This window comes from Prinia subflava, chromosome 23 (assembly GCF_021018805.1).
Source record: "Prinia subflava isolate CZ2003 ecotype Zambia chromosome 23, Cam_Psub_1.2, whole genome shotgun sequence".
NCBI classification, from domain to species: domain Eukaryota; kingdom Metazoa; phylum Chordata; class Aves; order Passeriformes; family Cisticolidae; genus Prinia; species Prinia subflava.
The window spans coordinates 3,920,925-3,946,624 of record NC_086269.1 but is presented as its reverse complement, the minus strand read 5'-3'; the positions used below and the strand labels follow the sequence as shown (position 1 = coordinate 3,946,624).

Sequence of the window (25,700 nt, the reverse complement as noted above, 5' to 3'; positions counted from 1 at the left end):
GGCCTGGATCCTGGCTGAATTCCCTTGAGAAATCCCAACAGCGTGGGCTAAAAATCCCCATCCTGGGCACCATGGGGTGGGTGTCTGGGTGAAACAGGGAATCTGCAGACTGGTGGGATGCAGGGGACTCAGTGTGTGTGTATGTGAGGATGAGGAGAGGGAGGAAGGTGTTTGGAGGGGGATAAAGATGTCAGGATGGGAAGGAAGAGGAGGATGAAGATGTGTGGCAGGGCATTACAGTGTGCAGAGGACAACGAAAATGCACAGAAGGGGATGGGAGTGAGCACAGGGATGATGGTGAGTGAAGGGAGGCGGGAATGAAGAGTGGGATGAAGGTGAGCACAGAGGACGATGAAGATGTGCAGAAGGGGATGAAGGTGTGCACGGGTGACCCTGGCTGGCTGCAGACGGGAAAGGACAAGACAGGACAGCAGCACCTTCATGCCCCGGCCCAAGGCCGCATCCCAGGGCCGCATCCTGGGAATGCCGGAGGGAGAAGGAAGAGGAGGAAGGTGAGGAAGGCTCATAGAGGGCGCTCCCATAGCCCGGACCGGGCCGAGCCGAACTCCAGGACCGCCTTTTCCCAAAAAAAACTCCTCCCTGTGTAAGGGAAGTCCCGCGTCCCCGCTGCGCGCTGCCCCGACGGGGAGGTCGGGAGGGTCGGGCGGGAGGAAGGGCCGGGAAAAGGAGGAGGAGGAGGAGGAGGTGGAGAAGGAGGTTAGGGGAGGAGGAGGAGGCCCGGCCCGGCCCCGCCGCCTCCTGATTGACTCCCAACTTTCCGCTCCTCCCTCGCATAAACTTTCCCGTCGCTGCGCCTGGCTCCGTGCGCGGTCCCGGGAGCCCGCCGCGCTCCCCGCATTCCTGCCGCCCGCCCCGGCCCGGCCCGGCCCCGGCCCCGCTCCGGCCCCGGCCCCGCTCCCGGCACCCGCGGCCGGCCCAGCCCCTCCGGAGCACGGAGCAGGTAAGCTCTCGCCGGGAAGAGACTCCCAACCCCCCTTCCTCCGCCTCCTCCTCCTCCAGCCCCTCCTTCCTCCCGGCCCGCAGCCTGCACCGAGCCCCGGCGGATGGCGGGGGGCGCCGGGGTCGCACCAGCCGCGGTCGCCCCCCAGCCGGCGGCTCGGTGCCTCTCCCCGGGGCTCCCCCCGATGGGGTGTGTGCGTGGGGGAGGCACAGCCGGGCTGTTTTCACTCCCCCCCACCCCGCTCGGGTCCCCGGGCTCCCGCCCCGTCGGGGCTGCGCTGCCCCCGCAGCGGTCCCCGCCGGGTCCCCCCGCGGCGCATCCCCGGGGTGACAAAGGGGCCTTGTGCCCGCACGTCGGGAGCGCTCGGGGCGGGCGCCGGGCGTTCCGGGCACGGATTGCCCGCCCCGGCCTGAGCCCCCCGGGGAAGCGGCGAGGGAGGGTCGCGGGTGAGGTGCGGGGTCACCCGCGTGTCACGCTACATGTGTGTCACACGCATGTAGGGGATGACCATGCACTGACTGTATGCTAAACACTTTGTGCCTCGTCATAGGGGTGCTTTGCTAACAAGGCGGCAATTAGATGTATAATTTTCAGCAGTGTGTCATCTTTATTATTATTATTATTATTTTATTTTTACGCCCTCCTTGGGTTTGGTGTTGTTTTTTTCCCCTTAACCCCCCTGGAAGGAAAATACGGCCAAGCCCTCACAGAGCCACCCACCTCCAACCCCCCGAAGCCACTCAGGCCCTGTACAATGCATTTGGCTTCTACTGACTGAGAAAAAACCCAATTTGGGGGAGAAACCATCTGGAAATGATACCAGTGGCCCTGCTGGTGTGGCGGGCACCCTGCAGCTGCTCACTGCTGTTGGGTGGTTGGCATGGGGCGGCAGGGGGAAAGGTGAAACTTTTGGGCAGAGGTTTTTGGGGGGTTTTGGTGCTTTGCAGGGAGCCTGGACAAGCCGGGCTGGGCGATGGTCCCATCAGCCAAGCGATAATCTCCTGTGTCAGGCACGCCGGGGTATTTTGGGCTCCGGCATCCTCTCTCCCCTCCTATCGCTTTACCCCGCGCGGGTACGTGCGTGTCGTGAGTCAGGGCATTGGCAGTGCCCGGCCACCCTGGGGGGCCCTGCCAGCCGGGTGCCAGCCTCCCCCCGGGGTAGGAGTGCTCGTGATGCTGAGTGCAGAATTGGGGTTTGCCAGGCTGATGTGTCCCCCGTGCACGCACTGGTGCTGGGGCCTCTGTGGCCTCACAGCCCACACCCCTGGGGTGCTCATTTCCCCCAAGAATGGGAGGAAGAGGGTCCCCAAAGTGGGTGAGGGGTGGGGGCTCGCCAAGGTCACTCAGTGGTGAAGCCAGGAGAGAAACGGGTAGGGGGGCTGGGACCCTGGTGACAGGGCAGGTGATGGTCACTGTGGCAGTGCCCCAGCACTTCCCACCAGAGAGGATGAGCATGACTGTCCCGTGGGGAGAAGGCGCTGGATTTGGCCCTGTTTGGGTGTTATAGGGTCGGCATTCCCATGGGAAGAGGCTGCAGATGGCTGTGGAGTGAGCAGCTCCTCCTCACAGCTGGGTGACACAGGGGGACATTGCCATCCCCAGGGACCTCAAGCACCCAGCTACCTCCCCACTGTGGGCATGTGGCTGGCACCACGCTGGCTTTTCTGACAGGAATAACCCTTTGAAAGCAGCGGGTCCAGCCACCTCCTGTAAATGGCAGCCAGGTGTTTCAAGGAGCCTTGTCCTGCCCGAGGTGACTGCAACACTGGGGTGCAGCTCAGGGTAGGGGGATATTTCAACTGGCACATTTTGGACAGCATGACCCTCCAGCAGTGGTCCCACCTCTAAAATCCCTTTTCTGCAAAGCAGAATCCTCCAGCTCCATCAATAAAAGGCACTTTCATCCATTTGCCATGACATGCTGTGGCTGTTTATCACGATATCAGAAACAGCATCTCCTTTTAATTGCCATTTAATCCCCATCTTGCCACCACCAAGTGGTTTGGGAGGCGAGTCCCGGTGGCCCTGGCGCTGTGCCGAAGGAAGGAGCCTTGTCCCAGCGGTGCGTGAGCAGGTCATGGCACTGTGGAGGTGGGGGTGGCAGCTGTAATCAGCTATAATTAATGTATTAAAAAGCAACTAACCGCGCAGCTCCCATCAAACACACAGAGGGCACGAGGCTGGTGGCAGGTGAGCTTGGTGGTGAGACTGGGTAGCAGACAGAAAGGGCATAAATGGGTGATTTTGGGCTGTTGATGGGGGGGAAATGTTTTCCTGTGTTAGTACTTCTGCCTCTGGGAGTGGAAAATGGAGGGGTCGATGGGAGAAGCGGCAGTGAAGCCCTAACCAGGGGTGCTGCTGAGATCTGTGTGACAAGAGCTATCCTGAGGCTCTTCGTGAGGTTGGAATCTCTCCATCCATCACTGAACCGGACGGATGCCTTCCAAAAAATATCCCATCTCTAGGAGCTTCCCTCCCTCATTAAATCCTTGATGGCTATGGCGAGGGGCTGGCCGGGCAGCCACAGTGTTTACATCGCCTTGAGCGCCGTTGGTGGATGGGATATGAACAACAACCACCCTTCATTTTTGGAAGCCTCCATCCACGGGGGATTTGCTGAGCTGCCAGGCCATGCCCTGCCCTTCTCTGTTTGTCCAAGGTGTTATTTGGGGTGGGGGCCAGGCCAGCGGCCGAGCCCAGGCACCTGCGTGTTGTGGTTGGGGCAGACACCTGAAGCGCATGGGCGTTCGCTATTGCCACCATCACGTGGCGACTTATGAAATGTTTTTTTGGAGGGAGGGAGGGAGGGGAGGTAATGATGGGGTGAGCCAGCGGGGCCATGCCCCGCACCAGCCTGCAGCGGGCACGCGGCAGGAGCGGCCCCCCCTGCGCGATAACGCACGTCCGGATCCCGCTGCGGGTCTGGGCATGCTGCTGCAGCTCCCGCTGCTTCGGCTTTCCCCGCCTGTGAAATGGGAGCGAGGGGCCCCGGAGAAGCCTCCTCGTGGTGCCGGGCAGCCGCTTGCCTGGCCGTGCCGCTGGGAGCAGGGGTCAGGCGGTGCTGGTGAAATGTTGGGCTCCCCGTGGCAGCGTTTCCTGATGAGCACATGTGGCCGAGCCCTTTGGAGGTGACAGGCCGTGAACCCCATGGTCTCATCCTTGGGGCTGGCAGATGGTGGCCTTGTGGTGACAGCGTTCACACGGGGCTCTGCGCTGGTGCAGCTGTACCTGTGGGCGAAGGATTTGAGGAAATTCGGATCGCACGAGGCACGTCCCCATCCTGGCAGCACAAATCCCGACGGAACTCGTCCCCCCCATCCTGTCCCAAACGGATGTGATGCTCCAGTGGCCCCAGCGTCCCCCATTATGCTGCCATGAGACAACAGCAGCACCAAAACCCAGCGTGCCCACCGCTGCCACCTCCCAGCGGGGCACCGCGTGTGTCACAGCCTGTGCAGGGTCCCTGCTCGGTAAAGCCGAGCCAGAGCTCACCCTCGGGCACGCTCCTGCCAGCCAGAGGCACCGAGCGGCTGCGGGGCCGCTCTGCTCGCGGGGAGCGCTGGCGAGGTGTGAGTGATGGAGGAGGCTGCTCCATCATCCCCTTCCCCCAGCGCTGCCGGGGGATCGGGACGGGCCCGGAGCGTGTGCTGGCACAGCTCCCCGGGCTGCGGGGGGTGGCCCGGGAGGGGACAGCGGGGCTGCAGCTAATTTTAGGAGGTGGGCAGAGCCTCATGGGAAGCAGCCGGCTGGAGGGAGGTGTCGCACTCGCACCGCGGTGCCCACGAGCATCGAGAGCGAGCGCTGGGTGACCCTGGCTCTGAAGATGCTGCCGTGGGCTGGCAAGGGGGCCCTGCGCTGGCACACTTTAGTGCTCTGAGGAAGAGCCGTGCCCCGGCTGCTGGAGGGGCGGTGGGTCCAGGGAAACACACAGGGGCAAAGCCTCGGATTCCCGGTCCGCGGTGTCCCCAGGCGGGCGAGCCCCGCGCAGCTCCGTGCCTCAGTTTCGCCGTGACCGTCTCGCCAGCGCTCCCCCGGCGGAGTGCGGTGGAGGCAGGAAGGCTGGCCGGGCTCGGGGATCCTCGCCTGTGAGCGCCAAGCCTTATTATTTCCCCACAACTGTCTCCTCCTCGCTCCTCGTAAAATTAGATCCAGCTGTTCACAATAGCCACTAACTTCTCTCCGGAAGATGTTCAAAGTTTACAGACGCGGAGCGGCGCGGGTGCGTGGAGGATGGGCTGCCGTTCCCATGCCAGCTCCGCGCCGCCCGCCCTTCCCCCAGAGGCAGCCGGCTCCTGCCTCCCCCCCGCCGGCTTAGGCAATTCGGGTTTAGGAAGAAGCACACCCGCACGCAGGCATGCGAGCTCCGACCCAACCGAGCGTCGGGTTTTTATTAGCAGGAAGATCTGGGTGCTTCACAGTCCGGGAGAAAGGTCTGCTCCAAGACTCTGCTTTTCCCTGCCCGGCTTTGTGCCCACAGATGAGTTGGGCAGGGTTCTGCTTTTCGTGCTTGCCAGCACCTGTGCCCAGCTATGGTGTGAGTTTGGGCTCCAGCTCTCGCATGGGGTGGCTGCTGTGTCCCCTTGCAGCCTTGCCTGGGTGGCACTGCAGAGCTGCCAGGGTCCAGCTGCTGTGTCTGGACATCAGTGTGCTGGGCAGGGTCTAACACACTGTGCTGGGCTCTGTAGCACTCTTGTGCCATGCTCCTTGCTGGAGCTCCTTCTTTTACCAACGATACTGCCTTCGTGTATTTTTAGCAATTTTCCTCCCCAAGGGTTCCAGAGCAGTTTTTCGATCTGCAGGAGCTGGAGTCGCTGTGCCCGTCTCCAGCTCTGGGCTCGGGCAGGAGATGCTGGGAGAAGGCGATGAGCTGCCACGGGCTGCCAGCACACTCCTGGCATGCACAAGGATTTGCTCGCCTGGGACTGTCTGGGGTGGTGGCAGTAAAATGGTACTAAATCAAAATATCCCTTTCTGGGAATAAGTCACCGATGGGCTTTGTGCAGGGCAGCCTGTACCTGCTATCTGCAAACCTCAGCTGGGGACTGCTTCGAGCTCCTGAGCTCATTGCAGGAGGGCAGGGAAGTGTGTCCCCCTCACAGGGGTGACAGTGGCCAGGTGACAGTGCTGTGTCACATTCTGTGCCAGACTCTGGCATCTCCGTGTCTTGGCCGGGGTGGTGATGCCTGACAGCCGCTCTGCCCGGTGCCTCAGGAGCTGATCCCCCTGGTCAGCTCTCACAGCCCCCTCCCCTCCCACGGGGTGTCTGTGGCAGTCGGTGCTAACCCTGGGCTCCGGCGGGTGCCACCGCACGGGCACTGGGTACAGCTGCTGCCTGGGCAGGCTTGGGTTTCACGGGGGCGGAAGCAGCTGGGGGCAGGTGTGAAATTCATTGCAGCCTTCCTCCTCCTTCTCCTCCTCCTCCTCCTCCTCCTCCTCCTCCTCCTCCTCCTCCTCCTCCTCGCCTGGTAGGGTCCCTGGGGAGACGTTTTCCCTGGCCTTGCTGCAATGGCATAAAACGGGGTCAGCAGCACCTGGAGCTCTTCTGTGGAGGCGTTTCTCCTCCTAGGAGCAGGACAGAGGGCTGGTGGGGTCCCTGGGATGCCTGGCTGGCCCCAGGGGTAGGACACTGTCCCAGGTAGGCACAGAACTGCCTGACCTGGGCTTCCCTGGTGCTCCCCTGACACCAGAAATGTTTGGCTTCCCCTTGGGACAACCTGGGAGTCCCCAAGGACTTGGGACTTGTTGGCCACTCTCAGCTCATCTACATGGGATGTTGAGGACGAGACATCCTGGGATGGATATATTTTGGCAACTATATAGGATATATTTTGGTGAATTCAGCGGTCCCCTGTGGATGCTGTGTCCAGCACTGGCTGTGCCATGGGGCCACCAGCACTGGGGGTGTCACAGGACAGCATGGGGGTGGCCCATCCCCAGCAGGCAACTCCAACCCTGTTGTTTCCATCCAGCTCATTTCATAACACAGAGAGCAATTAATGCTCTAAAAGCTTTCTATTTATGCGCTGCTGGGTGAAACGCCCCGTCCTGGCTGGGCAGGGCAGCGTAATTGGGCCAGGGAGGCACGCCGGGTTACAGTGTCCGTCTGTCCTCTGCCCTCGGGTCCTGAGCCTGAAGACTCGAGCAAAACCGGCTCAGGTTCTCCAGAGGCCGAAACCCAGCTGTGCCACCCTGCCAGGACCTGGGGAGGAGGAGGGGACAGAGGGGTGGGTTTGGATGCCCGTGATTCTGACACTAGGAGGGAGCTGTGCCCTGGGTTTGCCTCATCTCCTTCCTCCTCTCTGCCCCAAATATTTTGGGAGCAAATCGCTCATGTTTTCTCTTTGTTCATCCACAGCCCCCTGGGATGAGAGGTCTGAGCATCCCTCGACCTCGCACGGCTGAGGGAGGAGCAGCCACATCCAGCTGGAGGCTCAGGGCTTTGCTGGGAGCTAGGGGCCCTTTGGCTGTTGGGGTCCAGCAGGAGCTGGGGGGCATGGGGAGCGTGGGGCAGCCCTGGCAGTTCCTCAGGCCCTGGTGGGATGCTGCCACGTGGCTTCCTGTGGTTTCCTCACTCCGATTGCTTCCTGAGCCGCCCGCCAAGCCGGAAGGGACAGGAAGTGATAGAGGGGAGGAAATTAGCTGGGCTGTCTCACGGGGAGCTGGCCTGGTGCACTGGGGGCTCTGCCACCATCTGGGTCCCCAGACTGTGCCAGGGGACCCTTCAGAGAGGACGTGGCCAGGCAGGAGGTGCAAATCTGGGTGGCAGAGAGCAGGGTGGTCACCCTTCCCTCCAGGAGCCAGGGAATCCCTCACCGCAGCCTGAGAGCTGTGGGGAAGAGGAGCACAATGTAAACAAACCTCTTTTCACCACCCTCCTGCCACGCCGCGTCTTGCTCAGCCCTGCCACCCCCCTCGGTGTCCTCGGTGTCCCTGGGACAGCCATGTGCCAGCCAGGAGGGTGTTTCCCTGTGGGAATGGGGCACGGTGTTCCCAAAGGGTCCCCGGCAAGGTGCCAGGGATGTGGGGCTGCTGTGAAGAGCTGCAGAGTTATCCTTGGCAGAGCCCAGAGCATCCTGCTCTGTGCACTGCAGTGGACACGGCAGCATCTTCTCTGGAGTGTTGTGGTCTTGCTGGTGTCCCCCAGGAGCTCCACAGCTTTTTGGGTTTCCTTTGAGGGGCTCTGCAGAGCTGGTGGCCGTGTGACCTTGTGGGCAGCATTCCTCCCGGCCGTGTCAGCAGGTGGGGAGAGGCAGGAGCAGGGACACGGCCCCCAGCCAGCACTTCCCTGCCTGAAATGATGGCTGTCAGCCTGCCTACAGATCACTGGCAGTGTCAGGGCTCCAGCTGTGCTTTCACTGAGCCCAAATGTGCCCAGTGCAGGAGCTGGGGTGCCCTAGAGCCTCAGCTTGAGGACTCACAGAGCAGTCCCTGGCAGGGGCTGCATGCCCAGCACTAGAGAGGATGGGGACTCGTGTCCCCCTCACCTCCAGAGTGTGGGTGACAGGGAGGGGGTGACAGCAGCCTCATGTTCCCCCACAGGGCTGGCGCAGGCGGCACGGAGCCGGTGCGAGGCTGAGCTGCTCTCTGCTGATCCTGCCCAGGCTTGTCGTGAACTTTTATCCTTTTGCCGTGGGGTCTGGGTGCAGGGGGGAGGGAGAAGGGCTGGATTGCTCTGGGCCCCCTGCATGGGGAGGCAGGATGGAGCCAGGATGCAGCTGGACCCCCCCCTCCCTGTCTTTGCAGGGTTCTTTGCCTCCACAGTGTCCCCAGCACCTTTGCAGAGTCTTTTTGTCCCAATGTCTCCTGCCACAGGCTGGGAGAACCCCAGGTAAGGAGGGGTCCTTGGGGCTGCTCTGCCCCACACCTTGTCCCTCTGGATGGTGCCAGCTGGGGACGTGCTGTGCTGCAATCCCCATTGTGAAGTGAGTGCTGGTGACCATGCCCTCCGATCCAGGTGGTTTGAGGTGATGCTGTGACAACAGCCACCACCTCTGTCCCAGTTTGGGTGGGACACGAGGGGTTGGGGCAGTGCAAGGGCTGCTGGGACTGTGCCCCATGGTGCACCAGATGGGATGATGCTTTTGGGGCTGACCATGCTGGGGAAGAGGAATATGCATGGGTCAAGGATGAGCACTGGGTGCATGGGGGCATTGTGGGGTGACGGGCACCTCTGCCCATGTCACAATGTCCCCAAGTGCTCTCCCCTGTGCCACCCTGCACGTCCCTGACCCGATCCCTATCGCAGCTGGTTGTGCTGGATCCAGCAGCACCTTGCTCCTGCCTTCTGACACTCACAGGGTGCCCACGGTGCTCCTGTGACTGCAGGCGCTGCCTCCAAAGTATTTCCTTCCCTCACCCGCCACAAAACACCCATTTCTCAGCCTCCCTTCCCCCTTTGCAGGGTTTCAAGAGGTTTCCCGTGGCTTTAGCGGGGTCCCCAGCCCCAAGCAGCTCTCCCAGCGGGGTCGCTGCCTGCAGCCCGGCTCCCTGCTCAAGCCCCGGGTTTCCCTCTCGTCCCCCACACGTGGTGCTGGGCCCGAGCTCTGGGAGCCGTGGGAACACCGTCCCAGCCTCCTGGGCAGCCTTGACCTCGCAGAGAGATAAGGGCTGCCCTGGAGGCATCCTCCCCTGCCGGCTGCGGGCACCGCGTCCCCTGGGGGACCTCACAAGGGTGCAGCCCCCTCCGTCACCCTCTAGAGCTGTGGGCTGGAGTGTGTGCCCCCACAAATTTAGGGCGTGAGGGGCGAGTGAGCTGGAAGTGGGGACACCCTCCTGGCGTGGGTATCAGGGACCATCCCCGCTCGTGGGTGGTGAGCATCCTCAGAGTAGGCAAGCATCCCCTGGGCATGTGGGGCAGTGCTCCTGGGACCCCCAAACCCTGCAGAGGTGCCTGTGCTGAGACACGGGTGGTCTTCCTGTCCTGCTCCCTGGGGAGCAGCTGCCAGGCAGGAGCCGGTGACATATTTTCCGGCAGGTCCGGTCCCCTTCCCTGCCCCGAGCAGGTCTGGCCGCGGTCTCCGCAGGCCGTCCAGCCGTGCCGGTTCCCTAATTGCCGCTGTTGTTGGTGTTTTGTAAGGGCAGGGTGGAGCGGCACTCGGCCGTGCCTTGCGTCAGCGCGGTGCATGCACCCTCCCTCCAGGAAATCCAATGTCTTCGCCTGGCCAAAAGCAGGTTCGGTGGAGGAGGAGGAGAAGGAGGAGGAGCTGCTTCCTCGCACCTTGGCCGGGGCCCCAGCATCACCCTCCCTCCTCTCCCAGCCTCCCTGAAAAGGCTGGGCTGGGATTTCCCTGCTGGAGGGGGACTGGGGTGGGACAGGGCTGGGGACCTCCAAGGGAGGGGGACACGTGTGTCACAGGCAGGGTGTGGGGTCAGCTGTCACCCTGCCTGTGCAGGCAGTGCCTGGCATGGTGACCCAGGGCACTGGGCACGCTGCCTGCACTGGTGCAGCCAGCCCCGTGGTTTTGCTCTCAGCCCTATAGCTTTTCTCTTGGCCCCCAAAACACCCATCAGCTGGGGAGGGCAGGGTGTCTGGTGAGTCCCTATAAAGTCACCCTCCAGCACCAGCTCTTGGGGTTTTTCCCTGTTAGGGTGAGCTGATGGCAGTCCCGTGGTGCTGTGGGGCCCTGGGCTGGCTGCAGGGTCCCTGCCCGTGGATATATGGTGAGACTGGGGGCTGCTGAGCTGCCACAGTGCTGAGGGGTCTGGGGCTGCCAGGGGGCTTCTGTAGGGTCTGAGACCACTGAGGCCTTTGTGGGCTGAGGGGTCTTGGGCTGCTGCAGAAGTTGAGGAGTCTCAGGTTCCCCCATGTCTGGGGTTCAGCACCAAGGCACTTGCACCCCAATAGATGTGCCCCACTGGGACAGAGCCTTGCAGGGGGGAGTGAGGGTCCCACTGGGCCTGTCCCCACACACCACCCTCTCTGTCCCTGTGCAGTGCCTGTCCCGGTGCTCCCCTGCCCTCCCATCCCCAACACCCTGCCAGCTTTGGACCCTGCATCCCTGCCGGGGGCTGCCCCACGGAGCCCCAGCAGCAGGCACAGCCGGGGAGCCGCCGGCCCGTCCGGCAGCGCTGCCGCCATCCCTCCCTTGGCCGGCTGGCTCGATCCTACAATCCAGTTCTCCTTATTTGGCCACAGTGCTCAGCAAGAGGGGGAGCGGCGGCGGGGGGGACGCGGGCAGGGACGGGCGGCGGGACCGGAGGGGCTGACATCACATCGCGACGAGGGAGAGAGGGATGGGGGGGCTAAGTTTCTTTTTTTATAAAAGGAAAAAAAAAAAAAAAAAAAGGCAGCAAGGCCTCGCAGCGCACTTGAGCCAGCGGGCTCAGCAGTTCCTTTAAAAGGAGATGTCTGTGCCGGAGACCTTTGTACACTCCCAGCCCATCCGGGAAGCGCGGCGGCGCAGGAGACACCTCTCCGCTCCCACCGCCGGCAGCTGCCGCCAAACATGTTATTGCAAAACACTGCAACGCTGCGCCGGGAGCTGGGCAAGGGGAGGAGGAAGAGGAGGAGGATTGAAGGCTCCCCAGCATCACCCACCAGCTGGGGAGAGCCCAGGGCCCCAGCTGAGCATCCTCAGGGTGGGGGAGCCTCTCCTGGTACCAGGGGAGGGGCTGCAGGACAGCTCTGGCCACCTGGTTCCCATTAGTGGGGTCTGGTTTGGAGCTGCTCAGCATCTCCCTTCACATCCCAGCTCTGCCTTTGCCAGGCATGGTGGAGCTGGGGTTTTAGGGCCTAGGGGTGTTTTTTGGGCCAGCTTGCCCAAAGGGGCTGCTATTTGGCAGCCAGTACTGGTGCTGGGTCACAGGGTTCATCGGGCTGCGGGGCTGCTGCCACCCTGTCCCCGAGGTGTCAGCCATAAACACCGTGTGCCCAAGTTCCTTGTATGGGTAATACAGTAGCCGGGGCAGTTTCCTTGCCAAACTTTATTTGGGTGGATCCCAGGTGGTCACTTGTGACTTAAATTTGGGGGTACCCACAGAAATCATTCTCTGCCCCCAAGGAAAGCCTGTTTGTGTGTCTGATGTCCTACAATGAGATGCTGCTCTTGGTGTGAGTGAGAACAGGGCAGGGGCCAGGAACAGACCTAGCCCTGTGCTGTCACTGCAGCGCCACCAGCAAGGGGCTGACAGGTGTCCCCTGTGTCCCAGCAGGTTGTCGTGTATCCGTGGGGGCTCAGGGTCGGAGCCCAGAGCAGCCAGCACCATAGCGTCCAACAGCTGGAACGCCAGCGGCAGCCCTGGGGAGGGGCGGGAAGATGGCCAGGACGGCATGGACAAGAGTCTGGACAATGATGCCGAGGGTGTGTGGAGTCCAGACATCGAGCAGAGCTTCCAGGAGGCGCTGGCGATCTACCCACCCTGCGGCCGGAGGAAAATCATCCTCTCAGATGAGGGCAAGATGTACGGTGAGTGACGGGGGCGGGATGGAGGCACCGGGCAAAGGCACCGTGCCGCCGGCCAGGACAGAACTGAAACCTCCTGCCCCAAACCCACGCTGGGGCATCGCCCTCCAGCATCCTCCAGCCCCGAAAGCAGCTGGCTGGGGTTCATCCTGGAGCTGTAGTGGGGAGGTGGCAGTGACCTGCGTCTGTCCCCTCCCTCTGTGCTGGCTTTCGCTCCCGCTCCCTCCCTCTCTCGGCCCTGCCGGACAGACTGGTTTGGTGAAGCCGTCGGGCAGGGAGCGGGCGCGGGACTGCGAGGCCGGGGCAGCCCCAGCCCTCCTGCCCCCGTGTGCCTCTGCATCCCTGCCCAAACCTTCCCCAACCGGACCTGGTGGCCAGAGCACCCTGTGGCAAGGGTCACTCACCCACCCTGAGCCGCCTGCACCCAGCTGAGTTTTTGGTGGCTTCGTTGATCAGCCCCACTGGGGTGATGATTTTGGAGGTGGCAGCCTTGTTTTCGGTGTCTCCCAAAACTCCCTATCCCTGCCAGGGTAGGGACTGGTTCCTCCTCCCCTGCACATCCCATGATGTCACCCCCAAGGGCGCGTGACCTCAGAGTGAGGAACAGGCTGCCATGCTGCCAGTCCCCCATGGTGACAGCAGGACCAGGGTTAGGCTTGGCTGGCATCTCTGTCCCCAGCCTCCAAAATACACCTGCCCAGGATGCTGCTGTCTCAGCAATGGCTCTCCTAGTGCTGGAAGAAGGGGCAAAAGGAATGAGGCTTTCTGGAGAGCACTGTGCCACTGTCCCCACACCCATGCCAGTTACCTGTGCCACCCCATTTGCCAGGGTCCCCAACCCACGGCACCAGGGCTGCTGGAGGAGCGGGGTGAGGGGGAGGCAGGGGAGCACAGGGCTTCCCAAGCGTATGCATTTTTTGGATTTCTCCGGGAATAGCTGAAGTGCCGCCGGGAGCCTGGCCCTTCCAAGCACGCCCCAACCGGTTTTTCCAGCCTTTCAGAGACATCTGGCAGTTGCTTAAAGAGGCAGCAGCCCCTGCTGGCCTTTCATCTCCCCCCACCTTCCCCAGCACCTCCCCACTGGGACCCCTGGGACCCCTGGCTGGCATTACCGAGCGTACCAGGGGCACTGGCAGCACAGGCAATGCCAGCATGAGGCACGCTGGTGTGCCAGTGCCTCTGCTCTCTTTCACCACACTTCTTTTTGGAGGTTCCATGGGTGCCCGTGGCCATGCCAGCCCCTGCCACACTGGTGCCAGCACCGCGGGGGTGGCAAGGCAAGGTGAGAGCTGGGGAGCCAGGGCCCAGCACGGGCACACTGGGCCTTGCTACACTCGGCTCTGGATGGGTTATTTTTAACCCAGCCTGTCCAACTGGTTCACGTGGTGGTGTCAGGGGAGAGGAATTTGGGGAATGTGGTAATTTGGAGGAGGACGTGCCCTCTCCGGAGGGAATGGCACATGGCACGGGCCAGATGAATCACAGGGAAAGGGACAAGGGACAGGGCACGTGGGCACAGGGGTGGCTGTGAGGGTGCAGCCTTGGGCATGGTGTGAGGCAGGATGGGTGCAGGAGATGCTGGCCCTGGATGCTGGGCACTAGGGCTGGCCCTGGCTCACCGAGTCCAGGAAGGCACCCACATTTCTTTCCCGTGTTTTTCCCCCATATTTCTTTCCCACAGGCAGGGTCCGGGGGGCAGAGGGTGGGATTCAGGACAGGGCATGCCGAGGGGAGGGTTGAAGGTGTACCCCCAAACTGTGGCTCAGCACCGGGGTCCCTCCTGCCACCACCCAGCTGGGGGTCATCTCACCTGGCTTAAGGGACCCTTTGAGACCTGGCCCCTGCTGGTGGCTGGGAGGCAGCAGGGGTGGGAACTGCGCCTCAGGGTGACACCAGGGTGCCATGCCAGCTGTGCGAGGGGTACCCCCATCGTCACCCACCCACCAGCCCCTGCCTGGCGTGGGCACCCCAAGGGGCAGCTGTCCCTGCGTGCCACCTGGCCCTGTCTGTCCCCATGTGCGTGTCCCCCCAGGATGGCCCAGTTGCTGTGGGGCTGGGAGGGGGCCAATCGCGATGGGAGGGTGAGGGGAGAGCGTGTATTTTTTTTTTAAGGGGATTTTTTTTTTCTTTTAAAGCCGAAACCCTCTCCAAGGGCATTTCGACAAGTTCCAACCGCGACCATCTGGTCCATTAAAATAAATCTGGCGTGCCTGGCTGCCCCCGTGCGCGGGGGGCGCGGGGGGGCGGCGGCGGGGCCGGGGCCGGGAGAAGAAAGCTCCCAGCTGCTCTGACGTTCGAACGTAGATTGGCCACAGCTGGCCCCTGAAATGTGGCGCAAAAGCAACTTCTGCTTCGAATTAGCCCGGGACGTTAGGAAATACTGGTGGAAAGGCCAGCACGGCTTGAGAACGGGAAGCGGGATGCCCCGGGGTGGGCTGGGGGGCGCAGCCCGGGGACCCCTGCGGGCACGGCTGCCCGGGGTGGGTCCGGGGGCTGTGGTGGGGGGCTCCGGCTGGGTTTTGAGGGGCTCTGTGGTTTGAGGCAGAGCCGTGGTGGGGGTCCCTGGTGGCTGTCACCTCGCTCTGAGCCCCGGGGCTGGTGAGACAGCGCGGGGGGGTGCCCTGCCCTGGCCACCCCCGTGTCCCCGAGGTCGCCCCGACACTGTCGCGGCAGCGCCACCTCCTGGCAGCGCCTCCCTGGCCAGGCCGGGGGGGTTTGGGGTGCTTTGGGGGGGTTTTGGGGCTGATGCCCCTGGTCTGTCGGGGCTGACCCCAGGCTGTGCCCGCAGGTCGTAACGAGCTGATCGCCCGCTACATCAAGCTGCGAACGGGGAAGACACGGACGAGGAAGCAGGTGAGGCGTGCTCTGCTTTTCCCCCTGGGGTGGGCTCGGGGCGGGGTGGGAGGCGGTGCCAGGTAAGCCCGAGGGGGAGCGGATGTCCGGCTGCAGCGCTTGTCCTCTGTGTCCCCTCCTCAAGCCACTGCTGCTGCCAGCAGGTCCCCATCCATGAGGACACAAAACTCCTGGGATTTCCTCTGCCCCAGGATGCATTGAAAACTGGGGGTGTGAGGGCAGGCAGCACCCAGGACCCACCTGGCTGGGGTGGCAGGAGCCCTCAGGCTCTCTGTGGGCAGTGTGTGTCTGTGTGTGCCTGCACGGGTCTCTGCTGCTCCTCTTGGATCTGGGGACTGCTCCTCTCTCTGCCCTTTGCCAGGCTTTATGCCACTTGTGCCAGGTGCCACAGCAAAGGCGCTCCAAACCCCCTGGGCTGAGGGCAAGGCATCCCCATCCCAGGCAGGGATCCAGGGACGGGCTGTGTGGAGCTGTGGGGCTGGTCCTGGTGGGGCTGGAGGTACCACAGAGCCCTGCCCTTCTCTCACTGCCCTGCCTGGTTGGGTGCTGGGGCAGGCAGGGAGGCAGAGCACAGGCAGGACAGGAGCACACAGAGGTCCCTGCAAGCCCTTGCTTCACCAAACCTGTCTGAGGAGCTGCAGCCCTCGATGGGACATGTGCCTTTCTCATGTGGCCAGTGGCTCTTCCCTCCCCTCGTGGCCCCCAGCCAGAATCCAGGCCATCCATTCAGACAGAGCTCATGGCCTTGGATGCTTGGGAGCATCTCCCACCACAGGGAGATTTCTGGGTTTGGGACTCTTATTCTGGGACTGTCCCATGCCACAAGTCCCCACAAGAGAGTGATGCTGGTCCCCAGACACTTCAGAGGTCATTCCTCCACGACTTATGCTGAAAGGAGAGGGACCAGGGTCTGGCCACTGGTTTTGTGTTCAGAGCAGTGCCAGGGATTTCTTCATTTCTGGTTAAAGACTTAGCTGGGCCCCCCTCCATGGAGGAAGGATGCAGTGCCCTGGGGGCACTCAGGAAAGGCATGAGACAGAGCACCCATGGCTCTGATCCCTCTGTGCAGTTGTCTCCTGGACAGCCTGGTGTCTCCTCTTGGACAGCCTGGCACTGGTGGGAGCAGATTCTTGCTAAAATCAGCCCTGAAGCCCTGTGGGTGCATGGATGCCCACCCTTCCTGTGGATGACCCCCCCAGCCATGCTGTGCCTTTACTGCCTGGACATCAGCCCCTTTTCTTTAGATCTTGCCCTTACAGGGGCCTGGACACAAAAACCCAACCTTTCTCACCTTTCCCACACGCAAAACCAGCAGAAGCCCTGGGGCAATGTGCCAGTCCCTCCTGGACCCACAGGCCCCACCAAATAACCCAGGGTACCTTGTTGTTATGATTTTCAGATGGCACAGAAATAACAACATGACTCTCTATATGATGGTAAAATGAGAGCAAACTTCATTCTCGTAAATTCTACTTTTATAGAGTAGTTCAGTACCAAGAACATGATTGGTTATTCAGAGTTCACACTCTTTGTCAACAACCTTGCCAGTAAAAACATGTTAGAAAAACACTACCTGCGGATGGTTTCTCACTTCCTAGGGTTTGCTTTGGTTTCTTCCTTATTTTTTCTGAGGCCACTTTCTCAGACCTGTGTGAAGGTAGTATGTGATGATTTCACACAGACACAGTGGCTGCCTGATGCCTGATTTCAGACTAGTGTCAGCATCCATCACCTCAAACCTGCCAGGGTACCTCAGACCTGCCAGGCTGTGCCATCAACTTCTGCTGCTCACAGGGGCTGGCAGACTCTGCCTGTCTGTCCCCAAGAGGTGGTAAATGGGAACCCCCTCAACTGCAGCATCTTTACACCAAGGAGCTCCACAAACCAGCACCGGGCTGCCCCACAACTTTCCTTCCTGCAGCTCTCGGCAGGACCCCGAGCATCTCCGGGAGCAGCCGAAGTGCTCCCGAATTTCTGGGCACTCCCTCCCCCAGGGGCAGCATCCCGCCCTGCAGGGGGAACTCATCTTCACGCTCTCTGTGTTTTCCTTTCCGAACGGCGTGGCGGGCCCTAGGTGTCCAGCCACATACAGGTTCTAGCTCGGAAGAAGGTGCGGGAGTACCAGGTTGGCATCAAGGTACGTTGGCGCCCTTGCCCAGGTGTCCGCGGCGGTGTCTCTGTGAGCATGGGCAGCCCTCTCCTTCCTCCTCCTTTCCTCTGGTTGACGGCTCTGCTGTTCCCCCTCTCCTTCTGCTCTCTCTCTGCAGGTCTCTAGCCACTTGCAGGTTCTTGCCCGACGGAAATCTCGTGAGATTCAGTCCAAGCTGAAGGTACGCCCTGCCTCGCCTGGCCCCCGCCTGCTGACGACTAATGCACTCGGCTCTGCGGTGTGCTGCTTGCTTTCCTGTTTTACCTCTCCTTTTTTTGGTGTTTTTTTTTCTTCCCCCTCACTTGGCTCCTTGGATCAGGTGGTTTTTACAGGCACCGTTGTGGGATGCCCAGGGAGAAGTGCAAGGAGGGGCAGCAGAGCCCTTCTCTTTGCTCCAGGAGGGTGGACGTAGATGTCAAATCCCCTCTTTACTTCCAGGCCATGGGGAGATGTGGGTTTAAACCTTCCTCTGGTGATGCATGAGGGCTGCCCCCACTTTTGGGCCATCAGAGGTTCTCCCACGAGCAGAAGGCCCCCCCAGGGCAGCCAGTGATGCCAAGTGAGGTTCATGGTGTGCAAAGGCCCACTCCCCTCCATAGCTGAGAGCTGACCCCGCTCAGAACTGGTGCTGGTGTGATGTGGGCAGAGACAGGAGGGCCCCAGGGGTCCCTGCAGGCTGCCAGCCCAGTGGCTTGTGAGGCACCAGGGTGTGAGCACAGCCCAGGGGCAGCACAGGGGTGTGAGTGGCAGCAGGTCCAGCTGGGGCCGTGCTGCTGGGGACAGGGGCACAGTGCCAGGAGCCAAGGGAGCCAAGTGAGAAAAAAATGGATCATTCTCCTTTCTGGTTGGCTTTTCTTTTCTTCCTTCCTTCTTTCCTTCCTCCTAACTGGAGCCCAACTAACCTTTCCATAACTGTTCCCACCAAACTTTGTGGTGGCAGTGGGGAGGGTGATGATGGGGGGGCATGGGCAGGACCAGGGGCATCACCAAAGGACCAAGCCCTGCTTGGGTTGGACCCACAAGATGCCAGGTGGGGGACAGAGAAGTCCCCACTGCACAACCACCCACCGGGGACAGCCAGCCCCTGCAGTGTGCCTCAGTTAATCTGTGCCCTGTCACACCAGGGAGCATCTCCTTGGGTAGCTCCAGGGGTGATTTGCTGCCTTGCTGTGTGAGCCTGGGAAATCTTCCAGCCTGCTGACCTTGGGGTCCCAAAAGCATCAGCAGCTCCCCCAGTCCTGGGTGCTGTGTCCATCTCCAGCACCGAGGCTGGCAGTGGAGGCCCCTGTCAGGGCACTGGCAGAGCTGGAGCATTTTCATCCTCAAAGCTTTAACAAACTCCAGCTCGTGCTGCCTGGGAGCTCACCAAGATGTGCCCCCAAAGTCCTTCAGCAGGGACCCCAGTGCCCCATGAGCAGGAGGCCAGCAGGGCTCCCACAGCCTGATGGGTTTGGTGTGCCAGGAGAAGCCAGGAGAGAGCACCTGAAATTTGTTTTGGGATGCTCCTTTGAGCTTGTATGTCTCCAGCCCAAGAGAGGCAGTCAGGGAAGTGAGAGGGGGCAGCAGGGTCAACAGCAGCAGAAGCTTTTACTGAAATAAAATAAAATATAAAATGAAATATAAAATAGAATATAAAAAGTAAAATAAAAAATAAAATAAATATAAAATATAAATATAAATATAGAATATAAAATATAAATAAAATAAAATAGAAAATAAAATAGAAAATAAATAATTATAAAAAATCTTTCCTTGCCCCATGGCACAGTGCAGAGCAAGGGGAAGTTGGAGGCAGGAGTGACCCCAGGGGTCCATGGCTGTGCTCTCCATCCCCAGCCATGCTGCCTGCAGGATTCTGGCACGGAGCAGCCAGGGCAGAGATCCCCCTGAACAATACTGAGAGGATACAGAACATCCCTTCTCAAGATCAGTGCAGGCAGCCCCCTGCCCTCACCCAGCACTGTCCTGTGGGATGAAAACATTTCCATGAGCAGTATCTGTGTTTTTGAGCTGCAGTGTCGGTGCTCCCGGCGTGTGGCTGCACGCCCGCCCTCCTGCCCTGCCCCGGGTGAAAATAAATGAGGCATTGATCCCTGGGGAAGGTTCAGAGGGAAGGCAGAGGGTGTGCACTGGGGCCAGCATGAACGTGTCCTATTCATGCAGGTGGAGGAGCAGCCCTGCTCCAGGCAGGACCTGGGAGCCCTGGAGCTTCTGCCCTGCAGTGCTGCGACCTTTGGAGCAAAAGGAGAAGCAGCTGCTCTCCTCTGTCAGTGCATGCACAGCACAGAGGGGTTTTCCTTGCAGTGCCTGTGGGGGAGTTGGTGCCCACGTCCCAGGGCATCCCAGCAGCTCTTCCTCTCCTCCCAGGGCATCCCAGCAGCTCTTCCTCTCCTCCCAGGGCATCCCAGCAGCTCTTCCTCTCCGTGCCCCAGCCACAAGCACTGGGGGCCTCTGAGGAGGCTGTAGAGGATATTAAAAAGCCAAGAAAGGCACAGGCCTGGCTCACCACAGTGACCTCTTAAAAGAGTGGGTGGGGGGCTTTGGCATCACATTCCTGGTGGGATTGAGCCTGGGCATCCGTGGCCACCACGTGCATCCCTGGGGGAGCGGCCAGCTCCAGGCTCCACTCCCCAGCAGGGCTGGGTGGTGGGGCAGGGTGGGGATACCAAATTGTGCTGCTCTCAGCTGGGGTAGAGTTAATTCTTGTCATAGCACTTCACAGCCACCCCCTGCCTGTGCTGTGGACTGAATTAACTCTGCCCCAGCTGACACCAGCACCGATTTAGGGGAGGTGTACAGAGTACCCAAATGCCCCATGACACTCTAACCTTTTTTTTTTTTTTTTCTCCTTTCTCTTGTGGACAGGCCATGAACTTGGTAAGTTGAGTTTGAGTCTGAAATTCCTTTTGTTCCCCATTGCATTATGCCCTCTCCGGTGGAGGGACTAAAAACTCTTTGCATCCCCAAGGGGGGAGGGCCAGTGGGAGGGGGCATTTTCCAGACCCATCAGCTTTTGCCCAGGGGATATTGGCAAGCTTCAAATGTTAATTAAGGTTTGAGAGGGGGTGGGGGGATCCCTCTGCACTGGTCCCTCGGCTGGGCTGTGGGATTGGCTGCTGGCTTTGCCAAACCTGTCAGGCACGCTGGGATCGAGGGAGCTCAGCCTGCCCCTGTACACCCCCCTTCTCTCCTGTCCCCCCTTCTCCCCTCAGGACCAGGTCTCGAAGGATAAGGCTCTGCAGAGCATGGCTTCCATGTCCTCGGCGCAGATTGTGTCGGCCAGCGTCCTGCAGAACAAGCTCAGCCCCCCTCCTCCTCTTCCTCAGGCTGTCTTCTCTGCTGCCCCCAGGGTGAGGACAGCCCCACATGGGGACACCCTGGGGTGGTGGGGGCACCACGAGCTGCACACAGGGCAGGGGGGTGTCCAGCAGCCATTCCCAGCCGTGCTGGCAATGCAGGGCTCCCTGCTGCTTGCAGCAGGCAAGGAGGGAAATGTTGGGAGTGGGGAGAGTCAGCAGCCACTGACTCTTCCCTGTGCTGTTTTCCCAGTTTTGGAGTGGGCCTATCCCAGGACAGCCTGGACCCTCTCAGGAGTAAGTACAGACCCCTGCACACCCAGCACCAGCAGGACCCCACCTTGGCAAGGGGCTGGGGCATCCCAGGCTTGGTAACCTGATGATGCTTTTTCCTTTCCAGCATTAAACCGTTTGCACAACCAGCTTACCCCATCCAGCCACCCATGCCTCCATCACTAGCCAGTAAGTCATGTCCTTACCCCCTTGGAGGGAACCCAGTGTCCCTGCCAGGTCATATTTGTCCTCTCTCCCCTCCCATGCATGGTGCCACCCACTTGTGTCTCCTGGGGGACAAGCCTGGGTTTAAATCTAAGAAAAAAGCTCCACAGTGAGCAGGACCATGCTGCTCCCAGCTGGGTCCCCTCCAGCCCCTTTCCACTTAGTACATCCCAAGTTTTAGCCATGATACAGGAGGGTGGGGGATGGAGTGGGGACAGCAGCTGTAGGGGGGGCTCACCCCAGTTCCTGGCTGTCCCTCCACCCCCTTATCAAAAAGCTCCACAGTGAGCAGGACCGTGTTGCTCCCTCTCCAGTCCCTTTCCACCCAGTACATCCCATGTTTTAGCTAGTCTGTGCTGGGAGGGTGGGGGATTCAGTGGGTTCAGCAGCATTGCAGGGGGGCTCCCCCAGTGGCTGTCCGTCCACTCCCACGTCCAAAAACCTCCACAGTGAGCAGGACTGTGCTGCTCCCAGCTGGGTCCTCTCCAGTCCCTTTCCACCCCCGTACATCCCATGTTTTAGCCAGCCTGTGCTGTGTGATACAGGAGGGTGAGGGATTCAGTGGGTTCAGCAGCGTTGCAGGGGGGCTCCCCCAGTTCCTGGCTGTCCCTCCACCCCCACCTCAGAAAAGTTCCCCAGTGAGCAGGACCGTGCTGCTCCCAGCTGGGTCCTCTCCAGTCCCTTTCCACCCAGTACATCCCATGTTTTATCCAGCCTGTGCTGGGAAGATGGGGGATTCAGTGGGTTCAGCAGCGTTGCAGGGGGGCTCCCCCAGTCCCTGGCTGCCCCTCCACGCCCGTGTGACTCCCCCTGCCCCAGGTTACGAGCCCTTGGCTCCGCTCCCGCCAGCTGCCTCGGCCGTGCCGGTCTGGCAGGACCGCACCATCGCCTCCGCCAAGCTGCGGCTCCTCGAGTACTCCGCCTTCATGGAGGTGCCCCGGGATGCCGAAACGGTAACGCTCCCCTCCGCCCGCCCGTCCCCGTGCCCGGTGGCATCTTGCTCTTGCCTGACCTCTCGTGCTGCTGTCCCCACCCCGCTCCCTACAGTACAGCAAACACCTCTTCGTGCACATCGGCCAGACGAACCCCTCGTACAGTGACCCGCTGCTGGAGGCCGTGGACATCCGCCAGATCTACGACAAGTTCCCCGAGAAGAAAGGTGGCCTCAAGGAGCTCTATGAGCGTGGGCCCCAGAACTCCTTCTTTCTCGTCAAGTTTTGGGTATGCTGCTGGGAGGGTCAGGGTGGGGAGGGTCAGCCTCAGGGTGCAGGCTCGTTGAGGGTTGGGCACTTGGCTGGCAGAGTAGGAGCATCCTGGGTGGCTCTGGTGTCCCTTGTCCCCATCGAGAGCTGCTCATGGCACCCTCTCCTCCCTCCAGGCGGATCTGAACAGCACGATCCAGGACGGGCCAGGGACCTTCTATGGCGTCAGCAGCCAGTACAGCAGCGCAGAGAACATGACCATCACAGTCTCCACCAAGGTGTGCTCCTTTGGGAAGCAGGTCGTGGAGAAGGTGGAGGTGAGTTCCATGCCCCACTGCATGGGGAAGGGGTCAGAGTTGTTCCACGGCGGGTCCTGGGATGGGGAAAGTCCCAGTGCTGGGTGTAGGACACATGGGTGCCTATGCCATGTTTATGGGTGGAGTGGAGAGGACACTGTGGTGTCCCAGCACCCGTGGGACAGCTGCTCACCCTGGCTGTCCCTGCAGACGGAGTACGCACGGCTGGAGAACAGCCGCTTCGTCTACCGCATCCACCGCTCCCCCATGTGCGAGTACATGATCAACTTCATCCACAAACTCAAGCACCTCCCCGAGAAGTACATGATGAACAGTGTCCTGGAGAATTTCACCATCCTGCAGGTACCTCCCCTCCTTTCCCAGGGGCTGTGTCCCACCACGAGTGTGGAGCCAGCTGACCCCACACAGACCTGGCTGTGCCTGAGCCCACGCAGCCCCTGAATTCCAGGGAGCAGATCTTGGTGCAAACACAGTGCCCAAGCCTGGACAAGTCTACCAGATAACGGGGAGCAAAATTTTCATGGTGCAATTAAATTGGCTGTGCCTGAGTTTGACTGTTTGACTTCACCAAATAATCTGTAGCATTTTTTGGTGGTGCAAATGCAGTGGCTGGGCCTGAGCCAATGCAGCCTCCCCCAGACAAATTTTTGGTGGTGCAGTTCAGGCTGTTCCTGAGCCTGTGCAACATCCCCAGAAATGGGTACTAAATCTTGATGGTACCATTAAATTGGCTGTGCTGCTGCCTGTGTGACCCCACAAATAATGGGTAGCAAATCCTTTCATGTGGCAAAGTGGCTGAGCCCATGCAACCCCCCCAGATAACAGCATCAGCCCACAGGCACAGCCCTGCCCTAACACACTCTGCTCTGCTGCAGGTTGTTACCAACAGGGATACCCAGGAAACTTTGCTCTGCATTGCCTTTGTTTTCGAGGTCTCCACCAGCGAGCACGGCGCCCAGCACCACGTGTACAAGTTGGTCAAGGACTAGGGGCCCTTGGGGACAGGCAGGGGCACGAGGGGCGTGCAGGGGAGGGAAGGGGCCGTGCAGAAAAGCCACCCGTGCCTGTTGCCTTGTGAGAAGTCATTTGAAGACAGGAGGAGAAGGAGGAGGAAGAACAACAATAGCCAAAAAAGACTGACTTGTGATCACAAACGTTTTCTACTTAGGAACAGTTTCTTTTTTTTTTAATAAATAAATAAAATTACCAAAAAAAAAAAAGAAAAAAAAAAAAGAAGAAGAATGGGAAAGGAAGCATAGGGAGAAAGAGGGAGAAAGGAAACCCACATCTGGCGCTGGAGAGGGAGAGACCAGCCCTCGATGCTGCTGATGAAGGCCAGGATCCCACCGTGCCAGCAGCAGCAGCAGCAGCAGGATGTGCAGCAGAGAACGGCCCCTCCTTTCACCCCAGCCTCGCCCAGAAGTGGCCCCGGTCCTGAGTGCAGAGGAGCGAGCCCTGATGGCCAGGAGGATGCAGTGCCACGTCTGGAACTGGCTGGCATGGCAGCGACAGCGGCGTTGGCACCGCGTGGCACAGCCCAGGGGTAGGACAGGGCAGCGTGGAGGAGGGGGACACTGCCACCTCCCCAGGGGTGCCCCTTCTCCATGCCCAGCTGGGGCACTGGGAACTAGTGGCAGTGAAGGCGTGAGGGCATTGACAATGCAAACCATGGGGGTTTTATGGCTCCTTTTCTTCTTTTTTTTTATTTTAATGAAAGTGCTTTTTAATACTTTTTAAAAAGACACCGTGCTTGTAATCAGGCTGATTGCCCTCCGCAGTGCCCAGGTGCTCCCCTCCCACCCTGCAGGGAAGGGTCTTGTTTAGGGAAAGGTTTGGGGTGTCTCCATCTCTGGCTGGGTTTTGTGGGGGATCCCCTGAGCTCTGCGTGCACTTTCAGGAATTGCACTTGGGGGTGGCCCAGGCTCAGTGTCCCCACTGTGGTCGCTTGCTGAGGAGTTATGAGTAGAGAGCAGTGAGGGCAAATTTGCCTGATTGATTTTGTATATGTACATTTTCCTTATTTCGTTTTTTTTTTTGTTCCTTCACCCTTTTTTGCCTTTTTTCTGCGATGACTGTTCCGAACTGCTCCGTCCGCTTTCCTGCATCCCGTGGGAAGTGGCCGGGGAGGTGACTTGTGCAGGGAAAAACATATTGAGCAATGCAGAGCCAGGCTGTCAGTGAGCAGAGTTTGGGACAGAGAGGACAGAGACAGACAGGGGACAGAGAACAGGAGGGGTGCCAGGATAAGGGACTGGGTCAGCTGGCAGGTATTTTTGTGGCTGCAGCCCAAAGTAAGCCAAGGCAGAGTGCCCAGTCCTGAGGCTGTGACTGCAGAGGGCAGAGTCTGGGGAAAGCAACCCCAAGGTTCAGGAGGGTCACAGAGGGACAGAAGTGGCGGGGAGCAGGGTGGCAGGAGGCTGGCAGGGGGACAGAGAGCCCGAGGTGGCCAGGTCTGGATGGGTTTTTCAGGTTGGTGGGGGAGTGAAGGCAGTGGGAAGGAGGGCAGGACTGTTTTGAGGGACACTGCAGCCCCTTTGTTGGGAGAGGGACGGGGCAGGTTTAGGCTCAGTGTTGCCAGTGCAAGGAGCAGGAATAGCCCCAGAGCTCAGGAAAGCGCCTTGGCTGCCACTTTGATGCCACATGTCCTGTGAGGCAGGGGGACTTCGACCTCTTGCTGCTGGGAAGAGCCACCCATCCCTGTGGGACGGGGCAGAGACTGAGGTGGCTGCTGTAAGCAGGGCAGACGGAGCAGGGGGGGAAAGAGAGAGGGAAAAATCCAAGGCCAGGCACTGGCAGACCATGCCAGGGCTGTGCTGGGACTCTCTGGCCAAGTTCTCATATGTAGCATGTTTGTTTGTTGTTTTGTAGGTTTTTTGGGTTGGTTTTTTTGGTTGTTTTTTTTTTTTCTTCCGTTTGACTCACTGATCTAAAACTCTGGGAATGAAAACTCAAAACTCCCTCACCATAAAACACAGGCGTGCCCCGCTCCCAGCCCTGATGGGGGACGAAGCTCTTCGTTAAC

General features: G+C 60.3%; 1 protein-coding gene across 6 annotated transcripts; it reads left to right on the top strand.

Annotated features, from left to right (window-relative positions):
- The first annotated feature begins 717 nt into the window (after positions 1-717).
- TEAD3 (TEA domain transcription factor 3) lies at positions 718-23,865 on the top strand. 6 transcript variants are annotated; one of them, XM_063418552.1, is made up of 15 exons: positions 718-961; positions 8,501-8,789; positions 12,110-12,366; positions 15,152-15,216; positions 17,291-17,353; positions 17,484-17,546; positions 20,231-20,242; positions 20,578-20,715; positions 20,915-20,958; positions 21,062-21,123; positions 21,979-22,112; positions 22,207-22,380; positions 22,538-22,678; positions 22,868-23,020; positions 23,554-23,865. In XM_063418552.1, the coding sequence occupies exons 2-15, from the start codon at positions 8,647-8,649 to the stop codon at positions 23,665-23,667; spliced, it is 1,563 nt and encodes a 520-aa protein (XP_063274622.1). In that variant the 5' UTR covers positions 718-961; positions 8,501-8,646; the 3' UTR covers positions 23,668-23,865. The 6 variants fall into 6 exon arrangements, with proteins under 6 accessions (XP_063274622.1, XP_063274626.1, XP_063274625.1 ...); XM_063418556.1 differs by lacking the exon at positions 8,501-8,789 and having other exon boundaries at positions 12,113-12,366; XM_063418555.1 differs by lacking the exon at positions 8,501-8,789.
- Positions 23,866-25,700: the final 1,835 nt, after the last annotated feature.

What these genes read in the sequence shown, in the direction of transcription:
- TEAD3 (XM_063418552.1), top strand. Translation starts at nt 8,647, where the DNA reads ATGGGGAGGCAGGATGGAGCCAGGATGCAGCTGGACCCCCCCCTCCCT. An exon ending in AGATGAGGGCAAGATGTACG is followed by an intron (nt 12,367 to 15,151) that starts GTGAGTGACGGG and finishes CTGTGCCCGCAG; the next exon opens with GTCGTAACGAGCTGATCGCC. An exon ending in TCTTTCTCGTCAAGTTTTGG is followed by an intron (nt 22,381 to 22,537) that starts GTATGCTGCTGG and finishes TCCTCCCTCCAG; the next exon opens with GCGGATCTGAACAGCACGAT.